This window comes from Lynx canadensis, chromosome B2 (assembly GCF_007474595.2).
Source record: "Lynx canadensis isolate LIC74 chromosome B2, mLynCan4.pri.v2, whole genome shotgun sequence".
NCBI classification, from domain to species: domain Eukaryota; kingdom Metazoa; phylum Chordata; class Mammalia; order Carnivora; family Felidae; genus Lynx; species Lynx canadensis.
In genome coordinates this window covers 122,895,002-122,920,272 of record NC_044307.1, presented here as the reverse complement: position 1 = coordinate 122,920,272, position 25,271 = coordinate 122,895,002, and the positions used below count along the sequence as shown (strand labels likewise).

The 25,271-nt window shown below is 36.4% G+C and overlaps 1 protein-coding gene across 6 annotated transcripts in view; it reads left to right on the top strand.

Annotated features, from left to right (window-relative positions):
- The window catches only part of AHI1 (Abelson helper integration site 1), a 208,109-nt gene that overhangs the window by 11,489 nt on the left and 171,349 nt on the right, over window positions 1–25,271 (top strand). For 4 of the 6 annotated variants that reach the window (XM_030316406.1, XM_030316401.1, XM_030316402.1 and 1 more), the window contains 7 exons: window positions 1,759–2,399; window positions 2,869–2,916; window positions 5,116–5,297; window positions 16,093–16,312; window positions 17,478–17,670; window positions 19,463–19,558; window positions 24,147–24,332. In XM_030316406.1, the coding sequence (XP_030172266.1) occupies window positions 1,759–2,399; window positions 2,869–2,916; window positions 5,116–5,297; window positions 16,093–16,312; window positions 17,478–17,670; window positions 19,463–19,558; window positions 24,147–24,332 (1,566 nt within the window). The remainder of the gene's footprint in view (window positions 1–1,758; window positions 2,400–2,868; window positions 2,917–5,115; window positions 5,298–16,092; window positions 16,313–17,477; window positions 17,671–19,462; window positions 19,559–24,146; window positions 24,333–25,271) is intronic. The other 2 variants (XM_030316404.1, XM_030316405.1) reach the window with 2 other exon arrangements.

Here is a 25,271-nt window from a genome sequence, read left to right as displayed (position 1 = left end):
TTTCAATACCATTGCTAATTAGGGAAATACAATTTAAAACAGTAATGATAGGGTACTCTGCTGACAGTGCAGAGCCTGCTTGGGATTCTCTCTTTCCCTCTCTCCTTGCCCCTCCCCTGCTTGCGTACTCTCTGTCAAAAAACAAACAAACAAACAAAAAACTTAAAATGTAAAACAATACTGAAATGCCATTACACACATATTTAAATAGCTAAAAAACAAAAATTGACAACGGTAAATGCTGATAAGGCCATTATGGAAATGGAACTCTTATGCGTTTGGAACTACAAAATGTTACAGCCACTTTGGGAAGCAGTTTGGCAAGTTATTTAAGAAGTTAAACATTTAGGGGTGGCTGGGTGGCTCAGTTGGTTAAGCATCTGACTTTGGATCAGGTCATAATCTCACGATTCATGAGATCAAGCCCCGAGTAGGGCTCTGTGCTTGTCAGAGCCTGGAGACTGCTTCGGATTCTGTGTCTCCCTCTCTCTCTGCCCCTCCCCCCTCAAAAATAAACATAAAAAAAAAAAAAAGTTAAACATCTACTTACTCTATAGCACAGTAATTCTTGGGTGCTTATACAAGAGAAACAAAAAACGTGTAACAGTGCAAAACTGGAAATAAATGTTCATTAATTAGTATATAGAGAAACAAAATGTAGTATAGATGCATGCAACGAAATACTGCTGAGCAGTTAAAGGAATAAACTACTACAAATGCAACAACATGAATGAATTCCAAAGCTTTATGCTGAGTGAAGGAAACCAGTCACAAAAGGCTATATACTGTAAGATTCCATGTATGTATCGTGACAGTTGTACCTACCTGAAGCATGCTGCATGTCCCTCTCTCTGTTCACCTGCTTGTCCTCTGGGTGAAAGTCACCATCTAACACAAATGGAGGTGGGGGACAGAGCTGTCCTTCCCAGCTCCTCAGTTGGTCATCCTCAGGTTTAATCCCCTCCTTCTGCTGATGTTACTTGATTCAGGGCTTATGTGGCTTCTCCAGAATCACCCTTCCACGGAGAAGTCTTTTCTTGTGGGTTGTGGTTTTTTTCTGCTAATTTCCTCAAAGATCTAATCCTTTCTATTTTTTATCCTTGGGAAATTTCTCAGAATATTCTATTACTAGTAACATTTCTTTTTGATTTCTAGCCCTTTTCTAGTAAAAATATGTCTTATTTTAAGTAATTTTAATTAGAAAGATATATAGGCATGTATTTAGTCTGTGATTTGATTTAACTTGATAATATTTAATATTTAGCAGGATTTTCAGTGATGTATTTGAATCAGTTGTAGGGTGATTCTAGAACTATAGACTTCTGACTTTAGAATGTAATTATGAAGCAAGATAAATGACCTGTGTTTTCTACAGGGGGAATCTGAATTGCTTTAACTCTGTGGCTCTTTTAGCAATTCTCAAATACTTTATAATTAAAGTATGCATCATTCTGCCAAAGAGAAAAATAACATTTGAGGTTTGAGCAATTTATTCACTTCTGAAAAGTCATTAACTACTTTTTCTCCCTGTTAATTACCTCATTTATCTGAAGTTACTCTCAGAAATTACTAATTGAATGCTGAGAGAATAAACTAGGATAGTGCTAATGAGATGGTCTAGAATGGTATCAGTGTGTCCAAGTGAAAAATGAAATAACTTTCCCAAGATTACACATTGAACAACGATCACTGTGCTTTCTCTTTATATAACTGAACTGTGGTCGGCTGAAACTTTGTTATTGTGTCTTCTTTTCCCAGCTTGACGCTGTTAGAAGCAATCTTCAGAAAATTAAAGAAACTAAAAGTGATGATGTAAGTGCTAGTAACACTAATAACCCAGAGAAGATCATGCCAGTCACTAAAAACAAACTAAGGAATCTCCAGTCAGCCCCTGAAAATCCAGATGATGTCAGTGCAGAGGAAGACAAGCAAGGAAAAGCAAGTAAAAAGGTAAAAACAGCACTCCAGGTGACTGCACAGGGAATGGAACCGGCAACTCCCAGGAAGAAGGTGGATTCTATGCATCGGAAAGCACAAACCAGGTCACAGCCAGGTGTTGCTCGTCAGAAAAGCGAGAAGGCAGATGAAGAAAGAGAAAATAATAATTTAGATGAGGAAGAAGAGCTGATGCAAGCATACCAACTTCAAGTAGCTGAAGAAATGGCAAAGGAGATTAAGAAGAAAATAAGAAAGAAACTCAAAGAACAGTTGACTTACTTTCCTTCAGATACTTCATTGCATGATGGCAAAGTGAACAGTGAAAAAAAAGATACTTCATTACATGATGGCAAATTGAACAGTGAGAAAAAAGATACTTCATTGCATGATGGCAAATTGAACAGTGAAAAAAAAGTAAAGAAAAAGAAGAAAGTTCCAATCTCATCTAAAGCTGAGTCAAGGTACTTTGTGTTGATAAATATGAAAGGTCCTCTTTAAAAAACACTAGTGTTCTCAGCTTTTGAGTAATATCTGCAGTTATACTAAGGAAATTCTTAACCTTTCATGTGAACCTGTTGCCAGTACAATAATAACAGTTATGCTTTCCATAGCACCTTAGTATATGCTCAGTGCTTTATAAGAATTAACTCATTTATTCCTTGTGACAACCCTATGAGGAATAGTAATACTATCATCCTGTTTTGCAGATGAGGAAACTTGAAAGGGTGCAGTCACAGAACTAGTATGAAGTTTAGCCAAAACCTTACCAGTCTTGTTCTGGAGTCTCTAACCCTTAACCACTTATTTATATCAGCTTATTTAATAACAGAAACCCAACTTCTCCCTCATTTTTGAGTTATGAATACCTGTTCAGATATATGAATATAGTGTTTTTTTCGTTATCATACAAGTAACATTTGCTTATTGTAGAGCATACCAACATAAAGAAGAAGCTAAAAGTAACCCAGCCATCCAGAGGTAATCATTATAAGAAATTTTGTATTCTAGGTTTTTTTTTCTGTATATGATACTTACACATATGTGTTTGCGTGTACAATGTGAGTTTCTGTGATCATACTTGTATTCTTATGTCTCTCTTTGGGGAAAGCAAGATAAAAAATGTCTTTTAACTAATTACCTCCATTTTCTATAATCCACATTTACATAAACAACTTGAGGTGAGAACATTCTATATTTGATTATTCCCTGGCATTCAGGGACAGTTTGCCTTAGTGTCCTCACCTAAACATAATTCCCCTCTTGCCAAAAGCTAGACAACCAGTGGTAACAAAGGGAAGGCAAATAGATTTGCTACCTGAACACGTTACTATATGTATTGGTTATCTGTTGCTACATTAAAAAGCTACTCTAGGGGCTCCTGGGTGGCTCAGTCGGTTAAGCGTCCAACTTAGGCTCAGGTCATGATCTCATGGCTCATTAGTTTAAGCCCCGCTTCGGGCTCTGTGTTGACAGCTCAGAGCCTGGAGCCTGCTTTGGATTCTCTCTCTCTCTCTCTGGCCCTCCCCCTCTCTCTCTCTGTCCCTCCCCCTCCCCCGCTCATGCTTGTGTGTGCTCTCTCTCTCTCTCTCTCAAGGATAAACATTTAAAAAATTAAAAGAAAAAGCTACTCTAGAAGTTAGCAAAACAGCACTTATTGTCTCAAGTTTCTTTGGATCAAGAACCTGAGCCTGGCTTGACTGGGTGCCTCTGACTCAGGGTCTCTCCTGAGTACTCAGGCCGCAATTAGGACGTCAGCTGGGGCTGCACTCATCTTCACGCTCGGCTGGGGGACATCGTTGTTGGAAGGCTTGCGATGTCCGTTTTTAAGTTTACTCATGTGGTGCTTGGCAGGTCTCAGGTCCTGACTGACTTTTGGCCAGAGATACCAGTTCCTTGCCACATGGACCTCTCCATATGAGCTACTTGGAAAGGGAGATGGAGAGAAGTCATAGTCTTTGTGAAACCTGATCATGGTGTGGAAGTGACATCTATTACTTTTGTCCTATTTTGTCTATTAGAAGTGGGTCACTAGATTCAGCCCACAGTCAAGGGAAGGGGATTAGACAAAGATACTAATGGCAAGAGGTGAGGATCGAGAGCCATCTTAGAGCCTGCCTGCCACAGTATACCACAAACCTTTCTTACAACTACTGTGTCTGTTATGGACTGGTAAGCCATACTCACTATTAAATATTAGTTCATGAATTTTAAATAAAACCATGGGTTACATGACTGGCATGCAAAAGATAGCTCTCTTTAAATACAAATACATGTATTTGGTGATGTGATAAAATGGCATGGCCTTCTGGAGTGATAGGCAGTTTTGAAATATTTTTCTGATCTTTTTATTTCTCAACGTGTTTTTTAAAAATATGACTATATATATTGAAGTCAGTTTTTTATTACTTAGATGCAGATTTTTTACTTGATAAATTACAAACTTTAATAGGCTGGTTTTTCTCCACAACTCAGTATGCTTTTAGGCTGCTACCCCTTACCATTTATTAGTTCATGTGATGCAGACCTTTAAAATTATTAATTTTAATAACAGCCTTCTGAAAATGTAGTGGCACACAAGCAATTAATCATTACCTAGAAGTCAAAAGTTGGGTGTTTGAAGCCTCTTGAAAGCAGAACAAACTTAAAACATTTTTTTTTGTTTTTAAATAATTTAAAAATTCCTTCATTAGTCGTTTACTTGGCAACAGGGTGAGGATCCTTTCAACAGTCAGTGGAAAAACAGAGCCCCTTGTCGGGCTCTGTGCTGACAGCTCGGAGCCTGGATCCCGCTTCGGATTCTGTGTCTCCCTCTCTCTCTGCCCCTCCACTACTCATACTTTGTCTCTCCTTCTCAAAAATAAACATTTTAAAAATTAAAAAAAAAAAGATCTATTGCTCATAAGCATACAAATTCATTTTTTTTCTGGGAGTTTACAGCTTAAGTTTAATTTGGCTCATGGGTATGTAACTCATTACCAAATATGAAATATTACCCATTGATACCTAATTTGACAGTTCACCATTTTAGTGCGTAATAAAATATATGTATCCCCTTAGCAGGAAATAATACTGATTTTAGGATTATCCTTGACTCTGTTCATTGTTCACTTTGCTGCACCATTAAGAAGAAAGTGAAGAATGCATTTGTAACAGCTTGTACTTGGGTTGTATTTGCAGTACATTAACCATCTCTGATGACACAGTTGAAGGTGAACAAAAGAAGAAATCTCCAGTTAGAACAGTTACTTCGGATTCTCATCAAGATGGTAAAATAAGCTCAATGGAAGAAAATGGGGAAGACAGCATGCAAGAGGACACAAAATCCAAACCAAAAAAAAAGAAAAAGAAGGCCAGATCAGGTTTGTTATCCAAATTAAGTGAAAAAATGTGTGCCTTGATAAAAAGAATTTGATTCTAAAACTTTGAGTCCTTAAAACTAAAGAATATCTGGTTCCAAAGACTATAATTGAAAAAAATCCAATATAACATACAGTCGACCCTTGAACAACATGGGTTTGAACTGTGCAGGCTCATTTAAACAGATTTTTTTTTGATAAATAAGTACAGTACTGTAAATGTATTTTCTTTTCCTTGTGATTTCCTTGTAACATTTTCTTTTCTCTGTCTTTATTGTAATAAGAGTATATATATTCTTGCCAAATATGTGCAACATGTGAAATACGTGTTAATCGACTATTTATGTTATCATTAAGGCTTCTGGTCACCAATAGGCCATTAGTAAAGTTTTGGGGGGGGTCAGAGGTTAAACACAGGTTTGCAACTGCACAAGAGGTTGGCGCCCCAACCCTGGCATTGTTCAAGAGGTAACTGTATTTGGCACTTGTTCTTGGGTTCATCTATATTAAAACATTGATTTATTTGTAACTGTGGGTCTCTGTGATGAGTTAATATTACTTGAGTCTCCTCTAATTCTTAATTTAATTGAACCCTAGAATGACATTAACTTTGTAGTTCACTTTTGTGGCACAGAAGATTTCTTCTTTATACCATTGAGTTTTAGAACCCCTAAATAATTAAGACCCGTAGTTATTAAGAGCTATAAATGGTCACAGCCAATAAACATTTCAGATGTTAAGGCTGTATCCCTCTGTCAAACATGGTTGTCTTCCCATGTCCTCAGCCTAATTCAGCTTCTGTTCTTTCTTCCCACTTTTCCTTTCCCCCCACTTACTTTCTATTTTTCTCTTTACTCATTTCTTTCCTCTTATTTTTCTTTACTTGTTACTGCCTTTTTCCTACCTCTTATTTTTTTTTCCTTTTCAATTTCCATTTTATTGGCCAAAAAATGGGACCAAAATAGGCAATTTTTAAAAAATTTAATGTTTATTTTAGAGAGAGAGAGCAGGGGAACAGAGAGGGGACAGGGGATCTGAAGTGGGCTCTGCACTGACAGCAGGGAGCCCAACGTTGGGCTCCCTCTCAAGAACTGTGAGATCATGAAGATCTGAGCCCAAGTTGTATGCTCAACCTACTGAGCCACCCAAGTGCCCTACAGAATAGGCAACTTTAAAATTTATGGTAGTTATTCATTGGATATGCAATTGATGATGCTTTTTGGTTCCCGTTACTACATTTTTAAAATGTTTGTTGCAGTGTGGTATACATATAGAAAAGTGTGCAGGTGTCGGGGACACTACTTAGTGAATTTTCACCAACTGAATATGCCTATAAAATCATCATCCAAATCAAGAAACAGAACATCATTAGCACCCAGAAATCCCTTAAATACCCCTCCAGTTCATTGCCCTTCAGGAGTACACATCATCTTGACATGTAACACAGTTTATTTTTGTCAATTTTTCTACTTTAGTATAAATAGAATCAGAAATACTGTGCTCTTTGTGTCTGGCTTCTTTCACTCAAAATTATTTTTGTGAGGGGCGCCTGGGTGGCGCAGTCGGTTAAGCGTCCGACTTCAGCCAGGTCACGATCTCGCGGTCCGTGAGTTCGAGCCCCGCGTCGGGCTCTGGGCTGATGGCTCGGAGCCTGGAGCCTGTTTCCGATTCTGTGTCTCCCTCTCTCTCTGCCCCTCCCCCGTTCATGCTCTGTCTCTCTCTGTCCCAAAAATAAATAAACGTTGAAAAAAAAAATTTATAAATGCTTTAAAAAAAAAAAATTATTTTTGTGAGATTTATACTGTTGTTGCCCGTAGTGGAGCTTCTTCATTATCAGTTCTGCTTTTGCACCGTATATGTATCCACTGTGTGAATGTACCACAGTAATTTACCTGTTGTACTGATGGACATTTGAGTTGTTTCTAGTTTTAGGTGAGTACAGATAAAGCTATAATATTCTAGTCACATCTTCTGTCTGGGGAGCATAGATACACATTTTTCTTGGCCATCTTCTTAGGAGAGAGTCACTGTGTCATAGATTGTGTATATTTTTCACTTTATAAATATTTGCCATTTTCCAGAGCTGGTTTAGTATTGATGATACTAGCAATATTTGAGAGCTCCCAGTGCTTCACATCTTCACTAACATAGTGTCAGTATTTTAAAATTGTAGGCATTCTTAATATATAGTGATATTTCGTTTTTACTTTAAACTTTTGTAACTAGTGAAGTTGAACAACTTCTTCATGTTTATTGTCTACTTGGATTTCTTTATTTGCGAATTTGTTGAAGTCTTCTATGTGTGTTTTTTAAGAAATGGAATTGTCTGCCTTCTCTAATGTGAGAATATTTCATATAGCTAGATGACAGTCTTTTCTCAGACAGGAATACGTACGTACATACACACGTGCATAGTGCAGCTATCTTCCCACTCTGGCTTTTACTCTTCTATTACTGGTATTTTTTGAAAAGCAGAATTTGAAAATTTGATATAGCCCTATTTATCCACTTTGTTCCTTTGATGGCAAGTGCTTTCTGAGATTTGAGAAATATTTCCCAAGTCCTGAAGATGTTTTTGTATACATTATTTTCTGAAAGTTTTTTGTTTGCTTTTCGCATTTAGCTCTACATTTCATCTGGAATTAATTTATTCTTGTGTACGGTGAGAGGTAGTGGTTAAGACCCGTTTTTTCCCCGTGTGAATGTATAATTGACCTAGTACCATTTATGGAAGAGAGCATTTTTTCCCCCTGTATTGCAGTGTCACCTTTATCATCAATAACATGACTATGTGAATGGATCAGTTTCCATTCTGTTGCATTAGACTGTTTGTACCAATACAACTATGACTTAATTACTGTACCTTTATGATAGATCTTGCTGTTTAGTTGTGTAATTACTCCAGTAATTTTTTCTTATTCAGCATTACCTGGGCTATTCTTGGCCCTTTGAATTTCCGGATGAATTTTAGAAGCAGCTTCTCAATTCTCCCTCTTTTTTCCCCCCACACCCACCATTATTTTGATCCAGAATTGAAAGATATTTATAGTTTAACAACTTTCTAGATCGATTTGACATCTTTACCAAGTATTAATTCTTGCCACTTATGAAATTGGTATGCCCCTCCATTTATTTACATCTCCAGTTTATCTTGGTAATATTGTAAGTATCGGGAGAGTCTGTCTTTAGATTTATTCCTAGGTATTTGATGTTTCTTAATGCTGTCATAAATGACATTGTTTTTTAAATTTTTTCTGTTTGTTTGCTGCTGGTTGTGTGTGTGTGTGTGTGTGTGTGTGTGTGTGTGTATGTACACATGCTTCTAAATCTATGTAGATAGAAATAGAATTGATTTTTTAAAAACTAGGATTGTATGCAGTGTTTCTGCTAAATTAATTTAATTACTTCTACGAGCGTATCCATAGCTTATTTTGAATTTTCTACATACACAGTCAATATCTTCTGTTAATAATGATTATTTCATTGCACTTTTTTTAGTCCTTGTATCTTACTCCTTTTTCTTGCCTTGATACGCTGGCTAGGACTTCCATTATAGTGTTAAATAGTAAGTGAAAATACCAGGTACCCTTTTCTTGTTTATCAACCTTGGGGAAAAGCTTCCGTTAATTAATTCACCACTGAGTGTGGTGTTTGCTGTAGGTTTTTTTTGTAAATACCCTGTATCAAGTTTATGAGTTATCTTCTATTCTAATTGGCTAATAGTTTTTTAAAATCATGAATAGATAGGGGCGCTTGGGTGGCTCAGTTGGTTAAGCGTCCAACTTCGGCTCAGGTCGTGATCTCGCGGTCCATGAGTTCGAGCCCCGCGTTGGGCTCTGCTGATAGCTCAGAGCCTGGAGCCTATTTTGGATTCTGTGTCTCCCTCTCTCTCTGACCCTCCCCGGTTCATGCTCTGTCTCTGTCTGTCTCAAAAATAAATAAACGTTTAAAAAAAATTTAAATCATGAATAGATACTGAATTTTATCAGGTGCTTTTTCTGTATCTCTCAACTTGATCATATAAATTTTCACCATTTTTTTCTATTAATGTGACTAATTGTTATTTGAATATTAAGTCATCTATGTGTTCCTGGAAGAGGTCCTCTTTCTCTACTTTTTAATCTGTTACTGGATATGAATAACTGATACTTTGTTTAGGATTTTTGTATCTGGGGTCCTGAGCGAGAATCGTTTGTACTTCTCCTTTCTTGAAATACTGAGAGTTTTTGATGATCTCAAAAGGTTTTGGTGATCTCAAAAATAGTTGGGAAATGTTTCATCTTTTTCACTTCTCTAGAAATATTTGTATTAATTGGTGTTTTTCCTTCCATAAATGTTTGGAGAATTTACTAATGAAGTCTTTTTGGTCAAGTTTTCTTTGTGGGAAGAATTTTACATCTGATGTAGTTTCTTTAATAAATATCACTCTTCATATTTTCTATTCTGTCAGGTTTGAGAGACTGTATTTCTTGAGAATTTTGTCTATTTAATCCAAATTTTCAAATTTTCTATGTCTATAGCGTCTGAAAGGGTGTCCCTTGATCTTGGTAATTCATTTTCTCATGATATCTTAATAAGTCTCAGGATTTTCAAAGAATCACCCTTTAGCTTTGAATTTTATCTGTCGTACATTTGTGTACTATTTTGATTATTTTATTTATATTAGTTTTTTCATTCTGCTTTTATTTGCTATTTATTTCTAGCTTTGTAAGATAGATTTTAATAAGATTTCAGTCTTTATGTGTATTTAAGATCTTAACTTTTCATCGAAGTATTACTTTAGTTGTATCCCACAAATTTTTGATGTATCTTCATTATCATTCAATAAAGACATTTTCTGATTTCCTTTTTAATTTCTCTTTCAATCGCCCATTTTAGAAGTATATTGTCTAAGTCTCAGGCAGCAGGTGATCTTCTAGTTATCTTGTTTTCGTTTCTATCTGCCATTGTTTTCAGAGGACAAACTGTGAGTGATTTCAGTCTTTTGAATTTATTGAGGCTTTCTTTAAGACCAGCTTATAGTCAATTTGATAGATATTCCATGTGCACTTGAAAAGAATGTGAATTCTGATGCCATGGGGCACAGTGTTCTATGTATGTCAGTTAGATTGGATTTATTGTGTCCAGCTCATTTTCCTGATTTTTTTTTTTGTCCTGCTTATTCTATCATTTGTTAAGTGTTAAAATTCACACTGTAATTTTGGGTTTTTCTTTTTCTTTTTATTTCTGTTTTTTTCTTTATATTTTTTGAAATTATGTTATTGAATTTATGCATGTTTAGTATCATTATATCTTCCTGTCAGATTGATACTTGCAAGTTGTCTTAATCATTGAGGCTGCTGTAACGAAATATCATAGACTGGATGGCTTAATGAAGTTATTTGCACATTTCTGGAGGCTGGGAAGTTCAAGATCAAGGCACCCACAAATTTTGTGTCTGGTGAGGACCCACTTCCTGGTTGTAGACTTTCATAAGGGCACTAATCCCATCCATGAGGGCTCCATGCTCATGACCTAATCACCTTCCAAACACTCCAACTCTTAGTACTGTCACATTGGAAGTTAGGATTTCAACATATGAATCTTGTGGGGACAGAACCATTCAGTCTATAAGAGCAATCATTATACAGTATCTTTTTTTATCTCTAATAATTTTTTTCCCTCAAAATCTACTTGTGTTTGAGTTTGCATCATACAGTTTTGCCCATCATCATTTCTCCATCATTACCCACAATACACTGCCAGGTGGTGCCAACTTGGTGAGGGAGGGGTAGCCTTCAGACCTATGCTTCGCCCATGGTCCCCAGGTCTAGATAGAGCTTGCCATTACTCTATTTCTCCTCCATGCCACCTTCTAGGTGTCCCACCTGTGCCTACTTTGCACCCCCCCCCCTTTGCTTGGGCCATAGTGTCTCTTCATTTCCTTTTTGCCTTCACTTCTTTTCTTCCCCCACCCCAGAACATGTGGGGTCACAGCCCCCAGCCTGTGAGCATCTTGGGAACAGACCTTCAATAAAAGTGAAGGCAATTAAAAAAAAAAAAAACAAAAAGCCCCTTGTTTGCAATCTTTCTGTGTCTTTATATTTATTATCTCATTGTTTGCTTCTTGTATGATGTATCTGTTTTATGTTCCTTTTCCTCCTTGTCTTCTTTTGAATTGTTCAAGTTATTTTAAAAATTTTCTTCTAGGGGCACCTGGGTGGCTCAGTTGGTTAAGCGTCCAGTTTTGGCTCAGGTCATGATGTCATGGTTCATGGATTCGAGCCCCGTGTCAGACTCTGTGCTGACAGCTTAGAGCCTGAAGCCTGCTTCAGATTCTGTGTCACCCTCTCTCTCTGTCCGTCCCCTGCTCTGTCTCTCTCTCAAAAACAAGTAAACATAAAAAAAAAATTAGAAAAATTTTTCTTCTTATATTAACTTGTTAATTCTATATTCTTTTACAGTTTGTTACCCTCAAGAACATGAAGTTTATTCTTATTATAGTCTAATACAAATTAATTCCCTAACAAAATATGCTCCCCCAATACTGCTAGAACATTAGAATAGTTTAATTCCATCTTAATTTTGCCAGGTGTTTTTTTTCTGCATCTCTCTCTCCTGCCTCATAGGTTTCTTATCATGCATTTTAGTTCTGCATGTATTTTAAACTTCACAGCTAATATATTGACCATTTTGTACCGCTGATCTTTATATTCACCCCCAAATTTACTTTTTCTTTAATCTCCATTTTTACATTTTTCATCTTCTTGAGGAGTTCAGTTTAGTATTTCCCTTAGTACAGGCCTCCTAATCCCCTCAAATTTTATTGTGTTAAAATTCCTTTACTTTACCTTCATTTTTTTTTTTAAGTTTATTTATTTATTTTGAGTGAGTGAGAGAGAGAGAGCATGTGCAAGCAGATGAGGGGCAGAGAGAGAAGGAGAGACAGTCTCAAGCAGGCTCTGTGCGATCAGCACAGAGCCCAAGGCAGGGCTCGAACTCACAAACCATGAGATCATGACCTGAGCCGAGGTCAAGAGTCCAATGCCTAACTGACTCAGCCACCCAGGTGCCCCACTTTACCTTCATCTTTGAAGCCTACTTGCTAGTATAGAATTTTAGGTTGCAGGTTTTTGTTTTTTTTTTTTTAACACTTTAAAGAAATCATGCAGTTGTCTTCTGACTGCCATCATTTCTGTTTCTAGCAGCAGTCTTATTTACATCCCATTAGTGGGATTATTACTTTTTTTCACCTCTGACTCAGCTTTAGATTTCCTTTTTCTCTTTGATTTGAGTGTTTTATCACATTATACTTAAATATGGGTTTGTTGGAAATCACCCTGCTTAGAGTTTACTGGTAGATACTACTTAACAATTGTGGAAAATTCTTGGTCAGAATTTTTTAAAATATAGTTTCTTCACTATTCCCTCCTCTTTTTCTAGACTATAAATTTATATATATAAATATTAAGTGTATCTACATGTTTCTTATGTTTTTCCCCATATTCTTTTTAAATTTTTTCCATTATGCTCCAGTTTGAATATTGATGTAGCTCTTTCTTCCGTTTCACTAATCATGTCTTTCTTTGTATCCAGTATGCTGTTAAACACATCTATATATCCAGTTCTTAATTTCAGATGCTTTATTTTTCAGCATCAGAATGCCTGTTGGTTTTCTTAACGCATTCCAGTTCTCTGTAGAAAGTTTCCATTTTTTGGAAAAAAGACAGCCTCTTTAACAAATGGTGCTGGGAGAACTGGACAGCAACATGCAGAAGGTTGAAACTAGACCACTTTCTCACACCATTTACAAAAATAAACTCAAAATGGATAAAGGACCTAAATGTGAGACAGGAAACCATCAGAACCTTAGAGGAGAAAGCAGGAAAAGACCTCTCTGACCTCAGCCGTAGCAATCTCTTACTCGACACATCCCCAAAGGCAAGGGAATTAAAAGCAAAAGTGAATTACTGGGACCTTATGAAGATAAAAAGCTTCTGCACAGCAAAGGAAACAACCAACAAAACTAAAAGGCAACCAACGGAATGGGAAAAGATATTTGCAAATGACATATCGGACAAAGGGCTAGTATCTAAAATCTATAAAGAGCTCACCAAACTCCACACCCGAAAAACAAATAACCCAGTGAAGAAATGGGCAGAAAACATGAATAGACACTTCTCTAAAGAAGACATCCAGATGGCCAACAGGCACATGAAAAGATGTTCAGCGTCGCTCCTTATCAGGGAAATACAAATCAAAACCACACTCAGGTATCACCTCACGCCAGTCAGAGTGGCCAAAATGAACAAATCAGGAGACTATAGATGCTGGAGAGGATGTGGAGAAACGGGAACCCTCTTGCACTGTTGGTGGGAATGCAAATTGGTGCAGCCGCTCTGGAAAGCAGTGTGGAGGTTCCTCAGAAAATTAAAAATAGACCTACCCTATGACCCAGCAATAGCACTGCTAGGAATCTACCCAAGGGATACAGGAGTACTGATGCATAGGGGCACTTGTACCCCAATGTTCATAGCAGCACTCTCAACAATAGCCAAATTATGGAAAGAGCCTAAATGTCCATCAACTGATGAATGGATAAAGAAATTGTGGTTTATATACACAATGGAATACTACGTGGCAATGAGAAAAAATGAAATATGGCCTTTTGTAGCAACGTGGATGGAACTGGAGAGTGTGATGCTAAGTGAAATAAGCCATACAGAGAAAGACAGATACCATATGGTTTCACTCTTATGTGGATCCTGAGAAACTTAACAGGAACCCATGGGGGAGGGGAAGGAAAAAAAAAAAAAAAAAAGGACGTTAGAGTGGGAGAGAGCCAAAGCATAAGAGACTGTTAAAAACTGAGAACAAACTGAGGGTTGATGGGGGGTGGGAGGGAGGGGCGGGTGGGTGATGGGTATTGAGGAGGGCACCTTTTGGGATGAGCACTGGGTGTTGTATGGAAACCAATTTGTCAATAAACTTCATATAAAAAAAAAAAAAAAAAAAAAAAAAAAAAAAAAAGAAAGTTTCCATTTTTTAAAAATGTTTTTAATGCTTATTTATTTTTGAGAGAGGGAGCGTGAGACAGAGCATGAGAAGGGGAGGGACAGAGGGAGAGGGAGACACAGAATCCAAAACAGGCTCTAGGCTCTGAGCTGTCAGCACAGAGCCCTACATGGGGCTAGAACTCAGGAACCATGAGATTGTGACCTGAACTGAAATAGGACACTTAACCAACTGAGCCACCCAGGTGCCCCAGGAAGTTTCCATTTTAACCCATCTTTCCCTTTATTTTCTTGAGCATATTAATCATAGTTATTTAAAGTTTTTGTGTGCTAACTCCAGTCTGGATCATCTGTGGGTCAGCTTCTGTTTTCTGTCTTTTCTCTTGGTTGTTGGTTATATAGTCTTGCCTCTTTTATGTCTAGTAACTCTTTATTATATGCTGGATATGGTGTGTGGAGTGCTAGAGGCTCCAGCTGATTTTATCTCCCATTAGAGAGAGTTTCCTCTTTACTCTCTTAGGCAGATAGGGTTGAAAACTGATTTTAATCCATCAGAAATTGAGCTAGGTCAACACTGGGTTTTAGTTTTGGTAGGCTGTATTTTTGATTTGCCCCATTCCTCGGATGTGGCCTTCCAGGAGTTTTGAACTGAGAATCTGACAAATATTTATCTCCTCAGCCTGAAAGACTGTGGGAGATTCAGTTTTGCCCTTCCGAGGTTTTCAGCCTAGTCCTTTAGCCTTCGGCCCCATGCAGCTTCAAAATTTAGCAGATACCTTTCGGGGGAGACTGGCCGTGTGAGGCCCCTCAAGTCTTCAGTTTTGTTACTCCGGCCCCATGTGAATGCCAGAATCTCTGCTAGCTTCTCTGTGCCCCCAGTCGGGGCCTTCTTCCAGGGGCCATGCCTGGATTCTCAACCTCTAGCTGCACCCAGAATTGGTAAGTGACCCCAGGTGAAAAGTGGCTATAGGTGGAAAATGACCATTCCCTCTAGGGCTTTATTTTGCCTGTTTTGTTTCAGGCCTCTTCCTCTGGTGGGTCATTGTTTCCTAGTACCACAAGACTGGGGAGATTTCACTACCTCTTCAGTCTCTCAGTTCAGTTTTGCGGGGAAAAATTAGCCATGTGTTTGAGGCTCTTCAGATCTCCAGTATGATGGCTGTAGCCCTATCAACCGCTAAAAGTTTACTGCTACTTTTTCTCCCAGTGGTGACCTTTTGCGGGGCTAAACCCTGATCCTCAGCGTACACCCTGAATCAACAAATGTCCCCAGAGACTAAAAGAGCTTTCAGTCCATCAGCTTATCACTGAATGATTCTCCTCTGGAATTTTAGTCCATCTGCTATACATTGTCTCTGTACTGTTCTGATGCTTTTAAAAATAAGGTTTTTGTAATTCATTTGACTTTTTCAAGTTGCTGATGCCAGAAGCATTGACCTGCTACCTCCTACCCAGAAGAAGAAATTACAGTTATAAATTAATTGAGTGATACATATTCTACTTAGAAAATACCTAAATAAAATCACTTTTTTGTCTTTAGTTCTCATTATTTTCTTTTTGTGTTCGTGGTTCTTGTTAGGGAAAAAAAAAGAAAAGATTCCTCACCCTATTTTAATGCATTCGTAAACATAATATTTTATCTTAGAGTGTAATCTGCGATTGTCTGGCTTTTTCTTTATTTTCCTTTGAAGTTACTTTGTTACAAACACAAATAATCATGGATTGTAAAGATTAGGTTGCTATATTGTTGCTATATCGTTATGGGAACAATTAATTATAATGTAGATTTTCTTTCATGTATGTAGTTTCAGATGATAAAGAAGACACAGGTGGTGATGGTGTTCATGAAGTTACAAGCCGAGATAGTCCTGTCTATCCCAAATGTTTGCTTGATGATGATCTTGTCCTGGGAGTTTACATTCACCGAACTGATCGACTTAAGTCTGATTTTATGATTTCTCACCCAATGGTAAAAATTCATGTGATTGATGAGCATACTGGTCAATATGTCAAGAAAGATGATAGGTAATGTTTTTAATTGCACAGCCAACCCTTGAATTTGAAACTGTCTGCAGTAGAAGTCCTATTTTCTATCATTAGAGATAAAGATTTGCATTAGAGAAGAGTTTACTAGTTGTCGGTGTTCATCAACCATTGATACTGATCAGTATGTTTTATAGAAGAAATGGAGAACATATGTTAATTCAGTGATTATTTTTAAAAAATTTTTGTAACATTTATTTTTGGGAGACAGAGCGTGAGCCGGGGAGGGGCAGAGAGAGAGAGAGAGAGACACACACACAGAATCCGAAGTGGGCTCCAGGCTCTGGGGTGCCAGCACAGAGCCCAGTGTGGGGCTCGAAATCACAAACTGCAAGATCATGACCTGAGTCAAAGTCAGATGCCCAACTGACTGAGCCAGCCAGGTGCCCCCAGGGATTGATTTTAAGTCTAGGGGAGTTGAGAGAGCTTCTCCCAAACTTCATGACTAATTTATGGCATGTAACTTGCAGTGTAAATCATTGCATGTTGCACTATAAGTGCTTTAATTGTCTAACTTCATGTTTTTCTTTTGAAGTTAGTATGTTACCTGGGCCTCGTATGAGGGAAATGAATCTTGAATTTAATCTTTTTTCTAATATTACTTCTATAGCTCATACCTGCTTGAAGCTTACAAATGAAAAGCACAGTAAAATAAATGATTATACTAGAATTCAAAAAAAGTCATTTGGTTTGAAAAATGACAGGGATGAGAAACATGAAGATTATCAAAAAAGTCACTTATTCACTTGTCTTAGGGCATACAAAAAAATATGACATACCTCAAAAGGTTTGCAATCCTGTTGTACTCATTTTCTTATTTAAATGTAGTGTACTGTTTTATCATAGACTCATTTAAGATTCTAAAGGAGTTACTTTATTGTAGCTCTGTATGCTGAACTCTTGCTTTATATTTCTGTAATAAAATGATTCACTGAAACCAATCAATAGCATATAAATACAAGATGATAGTAGGATACTACCACTTCTAAGTCTCATAAAATTTGTAATTTTCTCAGTGGACAACCAAAATAATTTTTCATCATATATCACGACTATTTGTTATTTCTTTACCTCAAGCACTATATTTTTTTCTCATCTTCTCAAAATAATCTTAATCGTGTTATTGGACGTATCTGTTTTTGAACAGTGAACGGCCTGTTTCATCTTACTGTGAAAAAGAGAATGTGGATTACATTCTTCCCATTATGACCCAGCCATTTGATTTCAAACAGTTAAAATCAAGACTTCCAGAATGGGAAGAACAAATTATATTTAATGAAAACTTCCCCTATTTGCTTCGAGATTCTGAGGAGAGCCCTAAAGTCATCTTGTTTTTTGAGGTATGATTGAATAGAGTGATTTAAACTATGTTTGGTTATTAATATTTTAATTGCATAAATATAAGCTGTTGTTTTTAGTAGTTTAATAATGCAACAAAGTAGTGTGAGGATTGAATCCCCAGGATTTAGTGTTTGTAATATGCTATGGAGATAACAAGTGAGAAATTCAAGTAATAGCAAGTGTCCTGAGCATTTACTAGTGCAAGTAATTAGCCATTTGATTCACTCTATTATTTAATTCTTACAGCAACACCATGACTGTAAACTGAGGTGATGAATGTAATCTGTATCTATGTAGTCCTCTTTCTTAATCCGTTTTATAAAATGTAAACTCATTTAACCATATCGGACTCTCTAAGAGTTTATATACTATCAAGGGCAATAAAGAGGAATAGAGATCGCTTAGCTAAGACAGTGTAATATATAACCAAGAGGAAGTAGAACTTCTTTGATGTGGAGGGTTAGTGCAGAGTCAGAGCAGTCAGGGAAAGTTTTATGGAATAGATGGCCTTTGAGTTGACTTGTTATTCTGATTTTTTTCCAGCAAAGGAAATCAAGGTTCAGAGTGTAAAGGAAATATTTCCCCAAAGCTACTCCAATTTTAGGTGTAGGTAATTTGTTTTTGAAGGTGATTTAAACCTGAAATACACATTTCTCTTCTTCATGTCTTCTCTCCATAAGCCCAGGGAAGTGGAGAAACCTCTCTTCCCATTTAAGCAAGATGCAGAATTTTAGCAGTGGAGCAGCAAGATGTGACGAGCACCAATGACTGATTTTGTGGAATTACATGTTTTTCTGATCTTTAACTTTCATATGATCTATATATGTTTATTATATAAACACTATTTACATTCTGTGATTATGTTGTGTGATGTACACAAAGTTGTGATTTTTTTGAAAAGTGACGTAACTTGTACGTCAAGGAACTTTTTCTTTGTCATAGAAATTTGTCATTTGTTATAATGCTCATTCACATTTATTTTAGTAAGATTAGTAGATTTAAGAAAGATTGTTGGATTATGACATTTTTTGTTGCTTCTTAAGTTTTAACATAATGTTATCGTCAAACAAAACTACTTTTTGACTTCAGCTTTTTAAGGGTTTATTGAGGACAATTTGGTATCTATTAGAAGTCTTTAAAATCATTTTTTTAAGCAATCTGTAAAGACTTGTTATCTCAGCTGAGCTCTTGAAAAGTACCAGATAGTTCTAAGTGATCGTCTCTGAGAAGTACCTAGAGCACAGATAGTGTCTGTGGCAGCTTGGGTCCACATCCATGAGTCTGAACATCCAGACAGAATGGAGATATGAAAGAAATCCTCTTGAGAGCCTAATGACAACACATATCCAAAGAGAAAAATCCCCAACTTCAGGAAAGTGATCCAAGGAAGGACCCAGAGATCAGATCTCAGGTTTTTTAAACAATCTTTTGAAGTCGCTCTCAGACATTAATCAATCAATCAATCAATCAAAGCCTAAGAATTCTGTGCTTGGTGTATTTGTGCCTAGACTATATTTGAGATACTTAATATTTGGTCTTGGATGTGAAATAATTCTTAATAAATGATTTACTAATAAAAGATAAAAGTGGTCAAAAAAATGGACCCTCACTGACAGAATGAGTTAACTTAAAGGTGAATGAAATGAGATAAGAATTGCTTCTCTTCCATGTGAAGAAAACATCTGTGAAGTATACTAATTATTCTTTTAATTTCAATAATATTTTACTAGAAAATATTAAATTTCATGTAGGCTAGTGTTCTCTGAAGTAATTTTTTGTACGTATTTACAGATTCTTGATTTCTTAAGCATGGATGAAATTAAGAATAACTCTGAAATTCAAAGTCAAGAATGTGGCTTTCGGAAAATTGCCTGGGCATTTCTCAAGGTATGTTTTTCACCCATTTTAAATGCTTTAAAAATCATCTTCAAATCTGATTGGCTACATTTCCCCAAGTCACTTTGCTTTCATATAGGGAGTTGTGATGTGAGGCAAGATTGCAGTGGAGAAGAATTGTTAATTCAAGCTTAGAGCATACTCATTCAGATTCTTAAATATTCATTGAGCATGTAGTATGTGCCAGATACACTATTTGGTTCTGAGTATGTAGTATTGAAAAAGATACTGTCTGTGTGCCAGCAACTTTTCTAGTCAGTGAAAAAGAAGATAAACTCCTTGACCTTGTAGATTTCATTTTCTAGCAAGAAAAGGAGATATAAAACAATTGATTATACAATTTATCATTCCTTGCAATTTTTGTAAATACTGTGTGGAGGTCACAGAAAGGTTTCCTAAAGAAGAGAGGTTGAACCTGAGTATTAGCTAGATGGTGGCAGTGGGAGAGAGAGTTGTAGGTAGGTAGAAGGTACCATATATGCAGTGACCCTGATGTTGGGAGGAGCAGGATGTACTCAGATAACCAAAAGGCCGCTGATTTTGGAGGACAGAGACTAAGGGTGGAAATGGTGTCTGAAAAGATTGCTGACGTAGACAGAGTCTTGATTATGCAAGGTCTTTGAAGCCATTATAGGAACAGAAAGCCATTATGGAATTAATTCTAAAGAGCAATGGGAAGCCATTATAGGATTTTAAACAAAGGGGTAAAATAATTTATGTTTTCGAAAGATTATTTTGCTTGGTGGAGGATGATTTGAGAGGGTACAGATATATGTACTGGAAGATTAAGGTTAAAAATTGTTAACAGTAATCTAGGTAGGAAATGATGGTGTCTTTTGAGTGTTTCAACAGACATAAAAGACATGGATAGGTTGGTTTTTACAAAAGGGGAATTTTATAATTTTATATTTTATATAATTTATATATATTATATATAAAATCATGTAAATTTATATATTATATATAAATCATAATTTATATAATTTATAAGGTTAAAAATTCTTTTATTCCTGGTATCCTCTATTTCTGACTTCAAATATAAATGAGTTACAAAACATCTTGAAATTAACCTATTTTGTACACTTTATAAAACTTTTCCATTTTTGCATCCATCCATTCAATAAAGCTTTAAGTGTCTGTGAAATGCCAGGCACTCTGCTGAATACAGAGCATTCATAGATAAATTAGACATTGTCCTTACCCTCCAGTTCAGTCTCTGTATAAACATATTACTTGGGCACCTGGGTGTCTCAGTCGGTTAAGTGTCCAACTTCAGCTCAGGTCATGTCACGGTTTGTGGGTTTGAGCCCCACGTCAGGCTCCGTGCTGACAGCTCAGAGCTGGAGCCTGCTTCAGATTCTGTGTCTCCCTGTCTCTCTGTCCCTCCCCTGCTTGTGCTCTGTCTCTCTGTCTCTCAGCAATAAATAAATGTTAAAAAAAATTTTTTAAAACCATATTACTTATGTGATTATGTGCTATAGAGTGGATGGTGTGAAAACCCAGGTAAGGCACTTAATCCTCATTGGGGGTTATAGAGAGTCTTTAGAAGAGGTATAGTCTGACTGCCTGCTATAAGGCAGCCAGATTGGCTGTGGGAGAAAGTTATTCTAAAGTGGACTTAGGAATCAGTTGGTCCAATGCACCTTCTAAAATCACCCTTTTGTAATGTGTTAAAACCTTTTTATATCCCTCCTCCCAAACTGATTTAGAGTGAAAAATAATGCAAAAGCCAAAACAAATAAAAAAAGGTTACTTTCACATAGTAAATACTGTCATTGTGTGGTCTTACTAGAAAGTACTTTCGTTCCTTTTATGCTAATTTTTGTGCAGAACTACAGTATTTACTACGAACTGCACTTGGGAAACAATAATGTCTCATAGCCTTTCCCTTTAAGTGTCACATAGGTTTTTATTTATCCATTTTACGCCATTGGCAGAAATGGCAAATCAGGAATTCTCTCCTCTCCACCCCCTATAAAGGGTAAAGTATTCTATGTATTTCCTGTATTATAACACTTATGTATTCCCTTCATTAGATTGTAAGTTTTTCAAAATCACCAGGAACTTCTTTTTGGCAAATTTGTTGAATATGTTTTAGTCCTTATTTTACCATATCTCTTTGCATTTGACATACTACTCTCTTGAAAATCTCTCTTGCATAATTACCACTAGCTCCCAGCCTATTAGTGGTACACAGAAAGTGTATGGTGAATGTCTATTGAGAAAATGAACAAATGTATGGAAACAGTGACTAGGAAAAATCCATCTTTGAAAGTAGCATGGATTAAGTTAAAATTTAAATGTGTTAATACCTATACCATTGGTTCCAGGAATGTCCTAGGATATTGTAAAGTTATACAGGGGTTCAAATAAACCCAAAGGACCCTTATCCAGATACAAATTCTCAGTTAAAGGTACTTTCAATTCATTTAGCACATATATATTACCATTCTTTTAAATTTAATAAAGCTTTATTTATCCAAGTTCTACTAATAGCAGGATGTTGGCTGGATTGTAGTCATTTACTCATGCTAATCATCATACTAGTGTAAACTAGATTGCCTGGTGGGTATTAAAACAACCTATAGGAAAGTTTCATTTAGAATCTGGGGAATGATATCTCCTTAAAATATTATTCCCTTATGATAAGCTTAAGACAGGAGTAGGATTTATGAAGGGAGTCTTGAGAGCTTACTATTTAATTACTGAACAACTCTATCACTCTATTGAAACTGTTGTTTACCCCTATATATCATAACATCAACTCTCAGCTTACGACCTCCATTGACTTTACATTCTTCCCTAGAAGGCTAGGGATGAGATGGGCTATATTTTTGTCAGCTCTGTTTCTTTATTGATGCTTCATTCTTGAACAGACTACAATCTGGATTTTGTTTCAGCTAGCATACATCTCCAAATGAATCAGTGACTTCTTTTTGCCACATTATTGAGTGAACACTTTAGGTTTTTTTAATCACACCTATGTGTGTTTGATCCATCACTCTCTCGAACCTCTGTTTTCTTGGTTTCCTTCATTTTCCCTGTACTCATCCTTCAGTTTCCGGCATGGTCTTCCACTTACCTCTTTAATGTCACTCCTACTCATAGTTTCAGCTTTGATCTGCCTTTCTTAGACCCACTTTTCTTGCTTCTGCCTCACATTTCAGACACTTCAACTTGGATGACCCATAAATACCTAGACTCCTACAGTCTGAACATTCTACCTATATTCTTTACCTCTTCTGTATCTGCTACTTCAGTTGATAGTGTTGCCATCAGCCCAGTCTCCCACGTTTACAGCCTTAGAGCCGCACTGTTCATTTTGGTAGCCACAAATCACGTGTGGCTATTAGAATTCAAATTAATTAATTAAAATTAAATATAATTAAAAATTGAGTTCCACAGTTGTGCTAGCCACACTTCAAGTGCTCGATAGCCATAGATGACTAGTGTATGTTGTATTGAGGACCACAAATGTAGAATAGTCCTATCGTCACAGAAAGTTCTGTTGGACAGCACTACCTTTGAGTTTTTCTTGAATCTTCCCTTTTTCTCCTTTCCAAGTTGCAGCAGTCAGGAACAGCTACTCAGTATATTCCCTGCACCCAGTCCCTGTTCTCCTAGTTTGTCACCTTCATGTTCTGTCTGAACTGCTGCAAAAGTTCCAAACTGTTTCTACTCCTAATTTGTAGAGGACACAACGGCTAACAAAGACATTTTCTGGGGCGCCTGAGTGGCTCAATTGGTTCAGCGTCTGACTCTTGATTTTGGCTCAGGTCATGATCTCAGGGTTCATGAGATTGAGTCCTGTGTTGGGCTCTGTGCTGACAGTGTGGAGCCTGCATGGGATTCTCTCCCCTGCTCAGGTTCTCTATCTCTGTCTCTCTCTCTCTCTCTCAAAATAAACAAACTTAAAAAAAAAAAGAAAACAGACATCTTCAACTTAGAGTCATGGTCTGGTAAAAGAGGACCTATTTTGAGTTGGTAAGATTTTTATTTTTCCTCATAAGCATCTCCATTTACTTAAGTATAAGTTGTTTTAATAAGTTTTTTTATTGAGTAAACTTTTTTAAGAAGGTAGATTAAAATATTTTTTAAGGTAATGAATGCCTTTATGTTAATTACTCTTTGAAAATGATTTTGACTTTTTGAAAATTAAAACATTAAAATGTTCCCATTAAAAAACTGATACAAACAAATGGAAAATTTGTTTCTGTGTTTAAATAATACACATTTTAATTTTATCATTGTTATTACAAACAAAGGTGTTTTGATCACCTCCTTTGTGCAAAGTAACATCTGGCACAGTAATGTAAGTGCTTTACCAACAGCCTGAATTTGTACGTGCCAGACGGCTATCAAGAAAATATGTAAAAAGTTGTTTGGGTTACCTTTTGCTGAGATGATCTGGAATTGTGTTTAACCAATTCAGTATTCTTTGCTTTATATCTCTAAGGAATTTCATCATGCCATATTAATCTTTTTTTTTCCTTCAATGAGTTTTTGACTTGTACTATTGCTTTACTGGATATATTTATTTTCAGTGAAAGTAATATTTTATATGAATTTTTATTTTAAGCTTCTCGGAGCCAATGGAAATGTAAACATCAATTCAAAACTTCGTTTGCAGCTGTATTACCCACCTACTAAGCCTCGATACCAATTAAATGTTGTTGAGGTTTTTGAATGGTGGTCAAAACACCCAAGAAATTGGTACCCATCAACATTGTACGTAACTGTAAGAGGACTGAAAGTTCCAGAATGTGTAAGTTAATAGCACATATAAATATATGTTCTCCATTGTTGAAATTAAATGGTAACATTTTCCATTTCTAGAAAGATAAGGTCTCTAAAATTATTTTAATTGATTTCTGGAATATAGAAGTACTTTCAACAGCTATGTATTAAGCCTATGCTAGCTTATATTTTAAAAGATACTTAAATGGCGGTGCCTGGGTGGCTCAGTCAGTTGAGCATGCAACTCTTGATTTTTGCTGAAGTCATCTCAGGGTCATAGGATCAAACCCCACATTGGGCTCTGTGTTGGGTATGGAGCCTGCTTAAGATCCTCTCTCTTCCTCTAGACCTCTCCCTCTTCCCCCTCCCCAGTTTGTGTGCCCTCTCTTGCTCTCTCTCTCTCAAAAAAAAAAAAAAAAAAAAAAAAAAACAAAAAAACTTAAACGAATTTTTTAGTACTAAATAAAAGTTTCAGTGTTAGGAGAATTTTTTAAAATAATATTCATTTTTAAAAATTAAACATAAAAAATGATATGAAGTAGGAGTTGACCAATATTTTCTGTAAAGGACCAAATAGTTAATATTTTAGACTTTGTAGGTCATATAGTTTTTGTTGGAACTACTTTGTCTTTATAGCGTAAAAGTAGGTACATAACACATATGTAGGCAATGCTAACAGATGGGTATGGATGTGTTCCAGTAAAACTTTATTGACAAAAACAGCAAGCTAGATTTGGTCCAGGCATTTGCAGTACCATGATTTATAGGCATACTTTTCACGATATTATTCAAATAATCAGTAAATGTTTCTGCTGCTGTTTTCCATAGATTAAAGCTATGAATGACTTTAGCAAAGAACAGTTGGATATTTTGTAATTGATATTGTAAGTTGTGACCACAGGGTTGGTTTGCATTGATTTGAATAGAGTTAAGTCTCTTCTTAAGAAAAGCACAATTTAAAAACTTT